This window comes from Acartia tonsa, chromosome 1 (genome assembly GCF_053477335.1).
Source record: "Acartia tonsa isolate MP-2025a chromosome 1, ASM5347733v1, whole genome shotgun sequence".
In the NCBI taxonomy this organism is placed as follows: Eukaryota; Metazoa; Arthropoda; class Copepoda; order Calanoida; family Acartiidae; genus Acartia; species Acartia tonsa.
The window spans coordinates 25,393,834-25,411,007 of record NC_137260.1 but is presented as its reverse complement, the minus strand read 5'-3'; the positions used below and the strand labels follow the sequence as shown (position 1 = coordinate 25,411,007).

At 31.2% G+C, this 17,174-nt stretch overlaps 1 protein-coding gene across 1 annotated transcript; it reads left to right on the top strand.

Annotated features, from left to right (window-relative positions):
• Window positions 1-8,546: 8,546 nt before the first annotated feature.
• On the top strand, window positions 8,547-12,537 carry LOC145326928 (uncharacterized). Its single transcript, XM_080170381.1, has 4 exons — window positions 8,547-8,813; window positions 9,116-10,193; window positions 11,475-11,574; window positions 12,526-12,537. Exons 2-4 carry the CDS (start codon window positions 9,505-9,507, stop codon window positions 12,535-12,537), a joined length of 801 nt encoding a protein of 266 aa, XP_080026507.1. The 5' UTR covers window positions 8,547-8,813; window positions 9,116-9,504.
• Window positions 12,538-17,174: the final 4,637 nt, after the last annotated feature.

Genomic DNA, 17,174 nt, shown 5'->3' with positions numbered 1-17,174 from the left:
CCCCTATTTCTAGCCCCTGCGGAAGGCTCTAACCCTGGCAATCATCTAACCTAACTGTGAAAATACGACGAAACGCCCATTAAGAGGCGTTGTCACGAAAGGGACTATACTCAAAACTTCTTTATATATTATGATAAACTTATCATGGGCCTTACAATCAAATGATTTTGAGCGAAACTGTGCTAATAAGAAATCTCATATAAAAGAACACCCATGTGAATGCATACAGGTATTGGGAAAAGGATTTAGCCTTCAACCAAATATTTTATATTTTATTGTTTTCACTTATTTTCAGGGGGATGTTTACACCCTTTTCTTTATTTGCTAGTGAAATCCTGATTATAAAGTAAAAGGATCTCTTTCTGTGTGTACCGAAGGATCTAGTTAACAGCGTTAATTTTGCATAGTTCTTGCGAAGGTTTATACATTTTTAGGAGGAGATACCACCACCCTCCCAAGATAAATCGCCAAAAATAAAAAATAGATATGAAGCTGATCTTAACATCTTTGTGCTCCTCGAGGCCTCTAGGGGCGTAGACGCTATTATATGATATATTACATCAAGATATTGTAATTAATTTATTTACTGTTAGGACACTTTCATACCTGTACAACAAGGATGGCAAAATTCATAAAAGAGAAGCTCTGAAATAAAAGGACAAACGAAAATTAACACTTGTAGAGTATCAGAACAGAATAAGCAAATATTAATGCATAAATATATACAAAATTGTAAGTAAATTTGTTTATAAGCTGCATAAATACAGGATACTGTTGTTTAAGGACATACTTACACTTTTAGGACATGTTTAGGAGATGTTTCGCTTATAACATTGTACCTTGTTGTTATAGAAATTAGTATTCCAAAAATCAGATGTTTAGGATAATTTCAATATACAAAAATTTGTTGTCAAAAAAGTAAAAAAATCACTATGTTTTACGAAAACGATTATAGAGTTGCTGTGCTTTCTAAGTCGTACCTAACTGTTATAAGAATCATAATGCAAAGTTTAAAATCGATAGGACAACTCTAACCTGGTCAAATTAGCGAAAAGAGTTAACCGTTCCAGACAGACGGACGAACAGGTCGACACAAGTTATAGAAAAGCTTCGCTTTTAAAAATGACAAAGTGTAGTTTTTAGCAAAGTTGAAGTCTGGGAGGCCAGGAGACACTTGGGTACAGGTCTTCTCCACGACATATTTTTAGCAAAGTTGTTACTATAAAAATTGTTACCTTCGTAATGCCAAATGCTTTACATACTATGTTTTATTCTTTTAAATGACATAATTGCACTGTTAACTTGTTTTTTTTAAGAGGTGTTTCCTGTGCTGATTAGAAATAATACAGTAAGCGTAGCATGTGTACACGACTAAATAATCGGTTTCCTCATTACATTTACGACAATGTTATCCCTTCTTATTTCGTAATTAGAACTAATTTGTTGAGCTTTGTTTTTTTGGATATGGTATTCCTTGTTTAGACCAAGGGAGACAACTTAATGTTAAAAGAAGGTACCAAATAATATCTTTATATTTTTATGTAGAATAATAATAAAAGGAAAATGTGTGTAATTCTATTGTGCATGTTTTATTCATAATGTTTTTTTTTCAGTTTCTTACCAATTTGATTTTCATAAGCGCGATACAATTTGAATTTCTCTTCTAACACTAAAATAATTACTTGAACGCGAAAAGCAAATACATTTCTTTTTTCTATATAGTATTAATGAAGCTCCAAATCTTATGGATCATAGGAAGAAATGATAAATTTATGTACAGGGTGAGTCAGAAAAAACTGAGTTTTTCGATTTTCAGAAACAACCAGAAGGAATACAGAAAAAATAATTATATGTCCTTGTTCTCTGTACAAAAGCACATCAAACTTGTGAAAGGTGTTTTTCATTATCTCTAAAAATGCGGCCTCCATGATAGGTGTATGGTGTCAAAAATGCCTTGTGTAAAAAATGTTGATAAAGAAAAATTAAAATAACCCATCCATTTTGTATAAAAAAAAATTAAAAACTTCAATATTTATTTAGAAAAAGGTCTAAGAAAAGTACTTTAATGAGTTTGAAAGGTAAAATGCTTTTTGGCTCCTAACAAAAGCATTTTTAAAATACAGAATTTTTTTTTTTATATTTCTTGATTGTGATGCATGTGGTTTAAAAGAATCTTCTATAATAACGTAGCTTATAGTAAAAAGAAAGAAAAAACCTTTTTATTTGACAAAAAAATCTCTTAAGATAAAAAAGTTATCAAGGTTTGAATTTTTAAAATAAAAATGCCTATTAGAAACCCTACCCTAATTAATTAAAGTTATTATGATGGATTATAATTTGTCAAAAGAGGGCGGAGATTTTTGAGATTAAATCCAGTCTTGCACCAAATATAGAGGAAAATCAGGGGGGGGGGAGGAATTTAGGTAACAAGATCAAATATTTCCTGTCATGAGCTGGTTTTCCGGTCATGGGGTATTAAATCTGAACAATAGATTACAACAAAACGTTTGATTTATAATGTAATAATTTAATTTAAATAAATTGTATTTTTAAGATGTTAAATATTTACAATCTGTTGAATAAAAATTTTAACAATCAAAAAATATGTTTTTTCATCTTTTTAGAATGGTAGACATTTTATATTATAAATAAATCTACCTAAAAAGTACAAAAAAATGGCCGAAAAAGTCATCACACACACTTTTTGAAATCTTTATGCTCTAAAAAGCGCCGTTGTTTTCAGAGATATTCAAAAACACCTTTTCTAAGTTTAATGTATATTTTTATAAAGAACAAGAACCTATAATTGTTTTTTCCATATTCTTACTGGTTGTATCAGAAAATCGGAAAACTCAGTTTTTTCTGACTCACCCTGTATAATCCAAATTATGATAAACTAAATAATCCCTAATTAATTGACACTGCTGCTGCAGTTTTGATAAAAAGTATTTAAAATTTTTGAAGATGATGAAAGTCCCTCAATGACGTCATAAAAATGAGGGATGAGGAGAGGAGGAGTGGAAAAGAAAAGCCTTAAAAAAATATGGATAATCCCTCGTTTTTATTACGTAACATACTGACTTTCTTCATCTTTGAGAATTTAAATCCAACGAATGAGGGAACATGTTTACAAAGCTATGGAACCCATATAATTTACGATCCAATGTCCCTTACCTTGCTGGGTTTTATTGAATCAAATCAAAAAAGAGTATTAGTAGGTTGCTTAAAGTACCTTTCAAATTTATTTTTGTTTTGACAGATTTTTTACGGTTTTTTAAGGAGAGAGGTTTCTGAACCCCCACCCCCACACTATCAATTACCTAAGACCTTTCCTTGACTAATAAAAAGTCTCCATAAAACTTTTTAAAGTGGGTATTTTTTTAAGTAGAGTGTTGTATAGGCAAAGAGTTAAAAGTTCGATGCAATAATACCTAACACATAAATGCATATACAATTTTCTTTTCTTATATCTTATGCAAAATCTTTCCAGCTATTATTGCATTAAAAAGACAGGTATAATAAATGGGGATGTATGTAATATGTATGTAGTAAAAAATAATTTTATTAACATATTTTTATTAGCGGCACTCCAGGGGCTTTTGAGTGAAGATTAAAATAAGTTATGTTATCAAAATGGTATTATTTAATAATTCTTATTTTAATATTTTTAAAAAATTGTTTGCAATACGGTGATATACATGATATTTCAGTAAGGCTAAGAACCTGTCTAAATCCATCGGATATTAATAGGTTTCGAAGCCATACTGGAAACGAATTTCTTTTTTCTTTCTTTGCTAACAAATTAACATATTTCCAATAACAATTTAATGTTTCCCTTTGCATTGCTGACAAATAAAGAGACAATAACAGTTATCTAGTAGCTGTTCTTCATTGATTAAAGGAATCTTGATAACAAATTTCAGTATTGCCGACGGAAAAAATGGCTGCTTTTAAATTCACGAAATCTTTACACACACAAAAAAAAACTTTTTTTTTAAATAGCAGCCGAATAAATCACGTTTCCCCTTTATCTGAACTTACCGACAGACAGACGGATATTTCGAATAATAGAGTAGCTTCAAATGGCATCCAAGAGTGGGTATTTTGTTGACAACAGCCAACCTTTTGTCTACAATACTAAACACTAAAACTTATTAACAGACCTGTAGAAAGGCTGTACCCGCAAAACCATACAAAAACTTGGAGTTTTGTTAGATAATAATAAAATATTTCATCCTTGGTTTTGTTTTCCAGCTAAAAGGATTTTTACTTTCTTGCAGAAACCTAGACAACTTTTCTGGAAAAATATTAAATTACAAGGAACATTTGACTATAAATTACACTGGTACCCAAAGTTTTAAAATCACGGTATCTTATTCGACGTCTTAAAATTTTGGGGTAATTTCATATAATTTTTCATGGTTGTTTACAAACTTTTTAATATTGATCTACATTAGGGATAATTTTGTTTATTATCATTGGGTATACATCAATATATCGACCATTGTCTTATCCCTTAAGATCACTAAGTAAATAGTCCTGTGATGGTATTAAATCAACATAACATTTCCATTCATAATTAAACTTAATAATCAAGCTAAAGATTATAGAAAAATGTACATTTGTCCATGTAAATCAGGCAATTTAACTCTGTCGGTGCAAATTAACGATGGAAAAAAAGTTTATATTTTATTTGTGTAATTTTAGTAAAGAAGTTGTATCAACTTTTTTTTTTATAGCTAGCCGGTCCTTTTAGTAAGTAGTAGATGTAAAATTTTTCATAGAATTCAGATATGCAATCGGTTTTTTTTGTAGACCTCTTATTTTTTAAGTAATTTAAGTTTAAAAAAATAAAAATTAAGTCGATTTTAAGGTACTAAAATGCAACAAAAAAAAGAAAGAAAATGGCCATTAAGAACAAAAATAGTAAGATCTTTAATTTGACACCTTACTTTTTCAATTCTGTCAGGTAATTATTGAAAAAAATTGATTATTTTAAACCCACGAGAATAAAAACTTTGAACTCAATTTTATCATTTCACAAGTAAAAAAATATGGGTTCATATATACCTTTAGAATCAGAAAAATATTACGAATCCATTGTAAGCAAAATTGAAAAAAAAAGTTTACAATATAGTATATAAACTACAATAAAAGGAATTATATGAAAATATCATATTATATTGTACAGGCAACGTCTTAACTCTTCAATTGAGTATAAAAATGGGAAGGGGGTATAGAGGGGGTAAAGAGGGGGTAAAAAAGGGAAGACGATAGTGTTGCCAGAACAAAAAATACAATTGGCCATTTTTTTACTTTTTTATTTTTTTACTTTTTTTCAATTTTGCTTACAATGGATTCGTAATATTTTTCTGATTCTAAAGGTATATATGAACCCATGTTTTTTATGTCTGTTTGAGAAAATATTTAGGTCTAAAGTTTTTATTAAAGCGAGGTTAAAAAAATAGATTTTTTCAATAATTACTCAACAGAATTTTAAAAGTAAGGTGTCAAATTAAAGATCTTACTATTTTTGTTCTTACTGGCCATTTTCTTCTTTTATTTTGTTGCGTTTTAGTACCTTAAAACCGACTTAATTATTTTTTTAAAAAACTTAAATTACTTAAAAAATAAGAGGTCTACAAAAAAAACCGATTGCATATCTGAATTCTATGAAAAATTTTACATCTACTACTTACTAAAAGAACCGGCTAGCTATAAAAAAAAAAATTGATACACCTTCTTTTTATGAAACATGTTCCCCTCTTCTTTACAAAAATCTACAGAATAAATTACCTATGTTACAAAATGCGCTGACACAGGACTTTGGACTCTGTTGCCCTTGCCATAACATAACAACAAAATATTTTCAACCTTTTCTTATTATTTTACACCTTTTTGTTTTTTTCTTTTATTTTACACAGAATTTGGAGTTTTAAATATTTATACAGATTTAAGGACATTTAGTTACAGGGTAGATGCTCATTGGCCTGGGGAATAAACGCAGAAATGTATCTCATAGGATATTTTAACGGTCATTTGGGCGGACAATTATGTAAAAACAAGGATGACAACATCCATAAAAATGAAGCACTGAAACGGTAGGACAAACGGACATTAACACTTGTATAGTGTCAGAACTGAATAATCATAATATAAATGTATAAGAGTCAAAGCAAAATTGTAAGTAAATTTGTTGAAAAACTGCTTGATTCAGGATAATGTTTATGGACATACTTACATTTTTAGGACTTGATTATAGAGTTGCTTCGCTTATTACATTATACTTTGTTTTCCCAGGAATCAATATACCAAAAATCAGATCAATCGGATGATTAGATCACATAAAAATTTGTTGTTAAAAAAGTAAAAAACCAACATGTTTAAAATGGACGTACGGACATTTTGGTGATGATTATAGAGTTGCTATGCTTTCTAAATCGTACCTAACTTCTAAAAGAATCACCATGCAAAATTTGAAATCTATAGGACAATTCTAACATGCCTTAATTAACGAAAAGCTATCCGTTACGGACGAACGTACGGACGGACGGACCGACCCTAATTATAGAAAAGATTCGCTTTTAAAAACAGAGTATGCTTCCATGTATAAAAACAAGAGTAAAATAAATATGTAGTCAATTAGATTTTGTAGGGTTTTTTGCATAAATAGATATAAGACAATCTTTTAAATCTTTATTTAACAGTTTTACATAAACTAAAACATAAGTTAAAGTGATCACACCTAAAATATAAAGAAATCTAAAACGCACATTATTTTCTATATTTTATATGCATTGCATCAAATATTGCCATACCATATATATTTCTCTTTTCTATACACCAGTTTTTAAATACATTATTCTGTAGTTTATTTACTCTAGTTTTGATTGATTTTCTTCTTTTGTTTGTTGATAAGAAAACCTAAAGCAAACTTTTAAAAATTAAATCAAGATTTTCAAGACACAAGTTTTTAAAATTATCAACCAAAACACAAATTATATTATATTATATATATTATAAATCATAAGGTATATTGAATTTATTGATTGATTTAAGGACAATACCTTAAATAAATATTATTAACTTTAAAGGTTTTGTGATTTTTCAAAATAGAGTAAAGCGCGCCAAAACGAAATATATTTGTCTAAATATTGAAAAAATAGTCTAATAATCGGCATTATTTTTTTTAACAAAAAAATTTTGTGCTAAAACTAATTAAATTCAGAGTACAGTAAAATATTGTAGAAATAAAATACAAAATTTTGAAAATAAAGAGCCTATCAATGCATTTTAGTATACAAATAAATGGAGCACATATATAGAATGTGTAATCTTTTAAAACTTTTGGCTATATTAACCCAATTACCTCTGCTATAAATTAATCATTAATATCTTTTTTTTTATTAACGTGGTAAGTTTCATACCAAACAAAAATTCTTAGTATTAACAATTGCTTTTTTGCAATAGGTAATCTTTTCTCTCTCTCTATCATTTATTATATATATTAGTTATAACTATTTAACTCACTATAAGATCTCTACAATTTGCACGTACTGACAGACCTTAATTCTAAAGCATCTTTTAATCATAACATGAAATGCGAAGTAACTTGGAATCTTGAAACATATTGGTTTGTATCTTCTTCTGTGTCTAATTTTTGTTGATACGACATAGAAAAGCAGAGCGACGGACTAGAGAAGCAGCTGTTACACATGCTTCCCCTGGTCGTGGCTCTACCTGTCTAGTCAGCTGTTAAACATGCTTCCCCTGGTAGTGGCTCTACCAGTCTAGTTAGCTGTTACTCATGCTTTCCCTGGTCATGCCTCTACCTGTCTAGTAGGCTGTTTTACATGCTTACCATTAAATAATTAGCTGTTAATTAACTGAATCAGGTCTTATTGGTCTTCCCTATTATTTTTGATAAAAAAAGCTGAAAATCAAAGTCTTTGTTAAGTTCAAACAGTCACAAAATAAATATATTACGATTTGTATTAGTTTTATGTTTTAATGTAAAAATATATATAAAAAAACGGAAAATATTCTATATATATTAATATTTTAAATCTAGAATGAATGAAAATGAAGTAAATAGGAATATCTCAGGCAGGTACCCATTATCAATTGTCCTTTACTTTGAGAAAGTTATTTGATTTAGTTGCAATATTAATACTGCACAGTAAACCCACAACAAAGATTAAGGAATAAGAAAATTAGCCTAAACCAGTCATTTTTTTTTTTTTTGTAGATCATGAGAAAAAAAAAGCTCGTCCCATTTTTGTCAATTTAAATAAAAAGAAAAAAGGCTATATAATCAAGCTTTAGGTTAAAAAGATCAAAAAAAAAACTTTTCTTAGCAATTAGTTATAAACTGGAAATTCTTTTGTCATGATTATTTGTACCTCTAGCACCAGAAGAGCTCACTTGGAACTAATGTTTATCTTCCAGGAGTTTACCAGGAATAAAGGACAATTCCAATGGAACAATTTAAAAGATTTGAAAGGAATTTATTTAGAATTGATAAAAAAAAGTTAACCAATTTGTCTTAACCTCTTTTCGAGGAAGCTTTGTGTTTATCAAGTGCAAATCAATTCCTTATCATTAATCCTAAAACTAAGCGCAAATGTCGTCTTTTTTGGCTTTCCCTTCATAATGTGACGCAGCATGGATTGTTTATATGCGCCCACGTTTTCCACTTTTGAATGAGATATGAGAGTGTGAAGATTGCGGAGAACAAAATTGGGCCTATCATTGGTCTCATTGAGTGTGAACTACCCTAGTATATCAGGGATTTGAAACCATAAGAGCTTCAGGTAGAATTTGTTAATTTGATTAAGAAGTATGGTGTATAGGACGATTATATGTAGTTTTAAAAAAAGGCTTTAGCCAGCTAAGCATGAAACTTAATTATGATTAATATATGTTTTAGTAATTTTTATGTGCCTTATTGTTGCATTTAACAATGATTTATTAAACCAAATAATTTTCCTTTAAAAGCCAAAGTTTCCAAAGATTCTTTAACCATAAGAAAAGAAAAAGATTTTTTTTAGTGCTCAAAGTTTTAAGATAACGAATAATATTTTATTCTGTTTATTAATTGATCTTGTAATTTCAGGTCTTTTGAAATAATTTCATCAATAAATCTATATTCAAACCTGCTGTTGAATCTTGATGGTTCCTGGTATTGGGGGTTTTGTATGTTCGCCAACTGATCTCGTGAACTTCCCGCTAATTCGGAAGTCCAAGCTCAACCAAAGTGTCATGGTTGAGACAATTTCAAAATACTGAAGTTTGATGGAGCTGCACAAGCGAATTTCAAATGAATGGAGTTGAAGGCGCTGCACAAGCAATTTCAAATGGTTCTGAAGAATAGGCATTAGCATTCTTCAAAGAATCTGAAGAATAGGCGTTAGCATTCTTCAATAAATCAATAGCATATAGTGTATTGATGGAAAAAAAAAACATTGACAATTTTTCTGTGAAATAATTACCTAGTGAATCAATATGGTGCTCACTAAAAAGCAGAAAATTGAGCGAGCTATCGCTATTGGCAATGAAAGGCTAGAGGTGTTTGACGAACAGATAAAAGTGTTTTATGAAAATCTAAAAGCCTGCCAAAGTTTTAGTTCATGTGAAAATGTGAATTTAAAATCAATTCGTGACATTTTTAGTGAGGTCAAGGACCAATCTGACCTAATAAAAAGTCTAAAACCTGCCGTGGAGTCTAGTGAGCTGCGCGAGTTCAAGCGTGATTTGGATGAAGCTAGTGAGCAGAAAACTGTTGCAGATAAAGTTTATGCGTCGTTGGAGCAGTGTACAAAAATTCTGTACTGGCTTGACAATGATTCAGATGACGCGAGGTCAAGCACTGTCGCCAGGAACCTCGACGTCATTGAGAAGGTGAAGATGGACATGGGAGTGCTTAAAATTTCCATGGAGTTGCGCCAAGTAGTACGTGATATGTACCGAAGGCTTAGAGAGATGGAACGTCGTTCATCTAATTTGGATGAGAGTGGGACACCTGCCATTCTCTCCAGAAGTATGTCTGCCGTGGATATTCGGAGTTCCAACCCGCAGTATGGGCGCTGGGACAACAGTTTGTTGCCGTCGTTCGACGGTACTGACACGGATTACCCTAACTTTAAACAGGTCTTTAAGGATCTTTGCTCTGGTTATGGATTTGCTGACCAGAGGTTAAGTCTGATGTTGTGTATGGAGAAGGTGATAACCAACCCGGAACTACGCAAGCAAGTGTCAGCGATTAGAGATCACAATGAACAATGGGCGTTTCTTGACCAGATGTTTTTATCAAACACTCGCCGGTTCATGAGGATTTTAACTAAGTTGAACAAGATGAAACCTGTGGATAAACCTGTGGACGTGGTTAGCGCAATTGCTACCTTCAAGAGCATGATGCAGGAGGTAGAAGCCATCGTTGGTTCTGCAGCTAAGGATTACAACCACCTAACTCTCATTCATATTTTTAAAGACAAGTGCCCTGAAAATTTGAGAGACAAAATTATGATGGAGCTAGGTAGCATGAACCAACCCAACATCCCGAAGATTGTTGAACTGCTGGAGAGGACCAGGGGTGCCATGTTGGCCGGTGATATGTCCTATGACAATGGCGCCGGCAAGAGAAATCGTGATAGAGCTGCCGCCGCGCAAGTGTCTGGCCGCAGTGACAATGAGAATGGAAAGGCTGGAAAGGACAAGGCTTCCAAGTGGAACAGTGCATGTCCTGTTGAAAATTGCGAGGATAAACATCCTATTTTCCGTTGTCCCACATTTAAGAAGATGGATGTTGTTGACCGAAAAAAAGTTGTCCAGCAGAATAAGTTGTGTGAACTCTGCTTGTGTGATGGTCATACTGCTGACAATTGTAATAAATCGGATAAGCTTGGTGTCTGTGGCACCAATAATTGCGACGGTTATCATAGTCGTATGTTGCATGAGGCTAGTGCTAGTGTGAATACAGTCTACAAATCAAGTTCTGCGCCTAGCACCTGTACCTTCCTGCTGCAAATAGTTCCAGTTGTAGCACCTGGCGGCGGCGCCTGCCATGCCGCCGTCATGTTTGATTCGGGTTCGAGTCTACCACTTATATCTGAGAAGATGTCCCACAAGTTGAAGCTGAAATCTACCGGCAGATATACAAACATTTCTGTTGCTGATGGTAGAGAATCATCCTGCCGCAATGTGGTGTTCTATCTGAAGGACAGGGATGGTAACTTGAGAGAATTTGAGGCAGCTGTTATGCCTAACCTCGGAGGTGGCAACGAGATGCGCTCGGTCCATCCGGAAACCGCTGCCAAAATATTTAAGATGCCGCCAGAAAGATTTACATATATCAGTGGAGGCTTAGATATCATCATTGGAAATACACATCCTGACGTGTTTCCATCAACCTACCAGAAAGTGGGCCAGTCTATGTTGTGGCGAACCATTTTTGGTAGTGGTTTTATCTGTACAAGTGCTGACTATGGAGCTGGTCAGCAGAAATCTGCGTTTAAAGCTACCGTAGCTGTTGATAATGAACCGGTTGCTACTACCATAGCTGTTGATAATGAACCGGTTGGTACTGCCGTAGCTGTTGATAATGAGCCGGTTGGGTCTGCCGTAGCTGTTAATGATGAACCTGTTGGTTCTGCTTGTGATGCTGTTATTGAGAAACCTGTTACTTCTGCAGTTGATGTTAGTTGTGCTGCAGTTATTCCTGATGATATTGGTAACGATACTGTAGCCGTTGAGAATATTGTTACGGCGGGTATTGAGCCGCTGAATGATTCGGTTCCAGCCGGACAAGAGCCGACGGGAGTTTCGGTTCCGGCTGGACAAGAGCCGATCAGAGTTTTGGTTCCAGCTGGACAAGAGCCGACGGGAGTTTCGGTTCCAGCTGGGCAAGAGCCAATAAGAAATTCGGTTCTGGCCGGACAAGAGCCGACGGGAGTTTCGGTTCCGGCCGGACAAAAGCCGGTAGATGATTCTAAATTTTATGACAGTCACACTTTTATTACTTGCCCTGGTGCTGTCATGAATCAAGAATCGACTTGGCTGCTGCCAACCTTGCCGCCCGACACAGGGTAAGAGGCCTGCAAATGGCGGGTGGAAATATGGCGGGTGTTGCCGCCAGAAAGTCATTGAAAAATTTCAAACCACACATATCTAATCTACAACATAAACTATTTATGTGAAAATGATCTTTAAAGAAAAAATATTACAAGTTATATATTAAGCTTGTGAAGGGAACCTAAAAAGGTTCTGCAAAGAATAAGTATTCATTATTCAACTAATTTTATTGTTCATATTTAAGCACAAAAATTCTACAAAATTGTTTAGACTTTTAAAGCAGATTTTAAAAGATTTTGTTTCTTTAAGTATGATTTTGAAAAGCAAAAGTTTGTGTGTATTAACTACCAAATGATTTGCAGATTTTTTTTAGATTGAGAAAAATAGATTTTTTAAGAATTATTTTTCGAGGTATTTTTTCATGGTTCACGTTTGCTTAAAAAATGTTATTCTCAGATTCTCGTATGAGATAATGCATTAAAGTAAAGAACACAACATGTAAAATTATTATGATAATGTTTAAAATATTTCTTATTATTATTTTAAAAAGATTATCGCAAAAAATCAAGATATTTGTTTTAATTTGTAAGCAAATAAAGTTTTTTCTTTCACTCCGGGGGCAAGGATTCCTAATAATCCACGCGTAAAGATTTTCTTCATTCCGAGAGCAGAGATTCGTAGTAATATATGTACCTAGCGACTTCGGACAAATTTAAACCTTGAGAAAGTATTTATAGCAATTATTTTCTTAGGTACATATATATTTTCGTTCATGTTTAAAAATGTAAACTCTATTTTCTATGAGATAAGCATTTATAGTAATGAACACGATGTATGATATTATTAAATTATTGATTATTATTTATATGAATATCACAGAATTAATTTAAGATAAACTATGCATATTTTAAATTAACCTTTCCTTCATTTTTATCGCAGATATTAAAATAAAAGCGGTTATTAAAAAAATTATGATTAATAATTGATTCTTATTTTATGGAAATTGAGATTTTTTTTAGTAAAAAAAGCCACATTTTTCAGATGCCTATTTTTATGCCTAAAATAAGAATCAAATGAAATGCGATTAAATTTTATTCTATTTCATTTGCTCAAATTTAATTTTATTGAGTTTAATTTCTTTTCAAAAGTACAATTCATTAGAAAACTTACCTGAAAAGTTTACCAAGAAGGAATAAATGTGTCGAGGTTGCGTGATCCGATATTTATTCTAAGAAAAAATCAAGTATTTTTTAGCAGATTTTTCTTAAAAAATTATATATGAATTTCAATCAGGTAAAACATTTTTATTCAGATCAAGGAATGATTGAAAATTCATATTTAAAGTTTCATATTTTACAAAGAAAAATGTTTTTTTTTCATAATTCCGATGAAAATTCTAACGAAGATATTATTTTTTGCTATTCTTTAAGTATTAAAAAGTTTTATTGTTGATTAAGATATTACAGTTCTTATTCATTAGGTTTGAAGAACTTTCTGCCCAAGGATTTTGAAAAATTTTTTTCTTACTACTCTTTTTGATGCTTAACATATTTAGTTTTAAGTACCTATAAATCTTAATTTTCTTGTCTAGGATTTATTTCGTTTTATTTTTACCATTATTGTTTACATTTACATTTCAACCTGATTTCGTAGGTACTTATTGATTTATTAATAATGATTTATTACCTATTGATTATGAAATGATTATTATTAGTGTAGTTGTTATATTTACAGCATCATGATTAATAGGATTATCTATTTTAGGATTTGTGTATGTGATCTTGTGATTGTCATGTGCATGGAATGTTGTATGGTACAAACCAATCCCCATCCTTCTATCCTAAAATGTGAAGTATTATGAGTCCTAGTGAGGAGTATAATATTGTGTATGCATTTCACGGGGTTTCATCTAGTTAGGAGCAAAATTGTCACGTTTTCGGGATGTGGCCATTCTCATGTGATTATGGTGAGTTGAGTTTAGTGAGAAATGTTGCTAGTGCTCAGCGCAAAAAAAAAAACCTTGAATCTCGTTAAGGAAGTTAATTTGACTTTCAAACGGGGGGTGTGTCTTAACCTCTTTTCGAGGAAGCTTTGTGTTTATCAAGTGCAAATCAATTCCTTATCATTAATCCTAAAACTAAGCGCAAATGTCGTCTTTTTTGGCTTTCCCTTCATAATGTGACGCAGCATGGATTGTTTATATGCGCCCACGTTTTCCACTTTTGAATGAGATATGAGAGTGTGAAGATTGCGGAGAACAAAATTGGGCCTATCATTGGTCTCATTGAGTGTGAACTACCCTAGTATATCAGGGATTTGAAACCATAAGAGCTTCAGGTAGAATTTGTTAATTTGATTAAGAAGTATGGTGTATAGGACGATTATATGTAGTTTTAAAAAAAGGCTTTAGCCAGCTAAGCATGAAACTTAATTATGATTAATATATGTTTTAGTAATTTTTATGTGCCTTATTGTTGCATTTAACAATGATTTATTAAACCAAATAATTTTCCTTTAAAAGCCAAAGTTTCCAAAGATTCTTTAACCATAAGAAAAGAAAAAGATTTTTTTTAGTGCTCAAAGTTTTAAGATAACGAATAATATTTTATTCTGTTTATTAATTGATCTTGTAATTTCAGGTCTTTTGAAATAATTTCATCAATAAATCTATATTCAAACCTGCTGTTGAATCTTGATGGTTCCTGGTATTGGGGGTTTTGTATGTTCGCCAACTGATCTCGTGAACTTCCCGCTAATTCGGAAGTCCAAGCTCAACCAAAGTGTCATGGTTGAGACACAATTTTTTCTATTTAATGCTTGAATTTTTACAAATCGAAATAAATCGGGACTTAAATTTACTTACGTAAACAAAATATTTTTAATATTTAGCAATTTACATTTTTATCATTTGCCTGTTCCTTTATCCCTGATAAGTTTACTCTTTCTAGATATTTTGTTTATCTTTGACTTGTTTCTGGTAAAATTGATTAATCTTCCAAACCATCCTATATTTCCTTATCCTAGAAGCTAAAGTGGTTTCTATGAAAGTTTTTCCATTTAGTTAACTTTATAATACAGGCTAGACCAGATTTAAAATTTTACTGTTATTACTTTAAATAAAATAGTCAAAGAAACCACTTTCGGCTTTCATGTTCCATTACTAAACTGCACACTATTATAAAAATACATTTAACAGAGAATCTTTGTGATCTTACATTTAACAGAGAGAAACGAGAAGAGAAAACGAAGTAGCGGGTTTCGTCGTATTTTCACAGTAGCTTTTCTCCCATTTCTAGTTTCTCCGGAGGGCTCTAACCCTGCAGGGCCAATTTCAATTTCAAAAACCTAACCTATCAAAAGCAACTGTGACAAAAAGAAGAATCCCGATTCTTCGTTTTCTTATCATGAATTAAACAGTATTGTTTCATACAAATAACCTCATAGCTGATATAAAACCTAATTACACAAAAATTTATAAGAATGCGATAAATTCAACTTTTTAGCAAACTTAAAAATGAAAACCCATCATATAAAATTGTTTTTACAGTGTATTAGGGCCAATAAACTCAAAATTTATTTCAAATCTATATCGATAATTTATTCCTTCAAACCTTTTAACCCAAATCCAAATATCACAAAATTATAACACATTATAATGCTTCGGATCATGGAAAGAAAACGTAGTAGTGGGTTTCGTCGTATTTTCATTCAAGATTTTGATAGGCTATGTTGGTAAATGTTAATGATTACCCCACAGGGTTAGGAAATAGGCCCCGTTTGGTTACAGCCTCCCGCAGGGGCTAGAAATAGGAGAAAGGCTACTGTGAAAATACGACTAAACCCACTACTTCGTTTTCTTTCCATGATCCAAAGCTTCATACTGAAAATATAAATTACTTTTTTTTAAATGTGATTAAATAAAAAAATATTTAAATGTAATTGACATAACTTATTAACAGGTTTTTTCTTATTTTCGAAGTATTTTTAGCTAGAGAGGCTGAAGCCATTATCAAGAATATATTATATAAAAAACTTCTTGAATATTGCTTAAGACTCAAGCTTTCTAAAAATTTTAACATCACTTTTTTTACACATACAGTATTAAATTGCTTAAATAAAGATTTTTAAGTTGGATTATATCCTCTTTTAATATCAAATAAACACAGCTAACAAAATTGATATTGTAAATTCTTGTAAGTAAGTGAAACTAACATTAACGAGAAGCTTTGCATCATAAATTCTTTAAGATCAAAAACTTTTTTTTTAAATATAAATCATTTCATGTGAAAAAGAGCGAAAAATAATTTTGATTTTTTTCTGACGCATTTGCACTTACATCAAAAAGGTCGCTGAACTTTTGACATATTTAAATATTTGCGCTTTTTTTGGAAAAAAGGGAATTTTAAAAATAATTTATTTAATGGGAGCAAAAAATACATATATTTAAGAAAGATAACGTAAATATATTTATAGAATGATAAATATTGTGGTATTTCTAAACTCTCATATCTTATTTCTTTATTTGTATACTTATTTTTAGAAGATAAAAAATGCAATTAAAATTGTTTTTCTAATTCATAAAAAAATCTTTTACATCGGAAAGTTTTATAAGATTTAAAATAACATAAAATAAAATATATTCTAACTATCATATTTCTGATTTCTGTTTCAAATTTGAAAATAAATAAATAGAAAAAAACAAGAGTAAATTGTAACACGTTACTTTTACAAAAGAATATATAAAGTTTTCAAAACGTTTCTACTTTAAAAAAGATCTATATTACAATACATTTTTATTACTAGAAATAAAAAAATGACAGCATTATCACAAAACTAAATCTTGAAATCTTATGATTATTGAACTAACTGAATAAACAAACTACTAAGATAGCTTGTGTGAAATGTTAGATATTATATAAAAGTTTTGTGGGTACGTAGCACGCTAAAGTCATGACTACATATAATACGAAAATACGACGCAATTTACGCTCTGCGCATTACTTACGCAGATGACGAAACTTTTACAACTATTTTTATTATTTTTCGTATCCTTTCCTTTAAAAAAACAATAATTTTTGTGTTAATTTATTTAAAAATCATAACTT

Bases quoted from the DNA above. Each gene is read 5' to 3' on its own strand.
- LOC145326928 (XM_080170381.1), top strand. From the start codon at position 9,505: ATGGTGCTCACTAAAAAGCAGAAAATTGAGCGAGCTATCGCTATTGGC. The intron at 10,194-11,474 runs GTTAAGTCTGAT...TATCTGTACAAG, and splicing joins TATGGATTTGCTGACCAGAG to TGCTGACTATGGAGCTGGTC.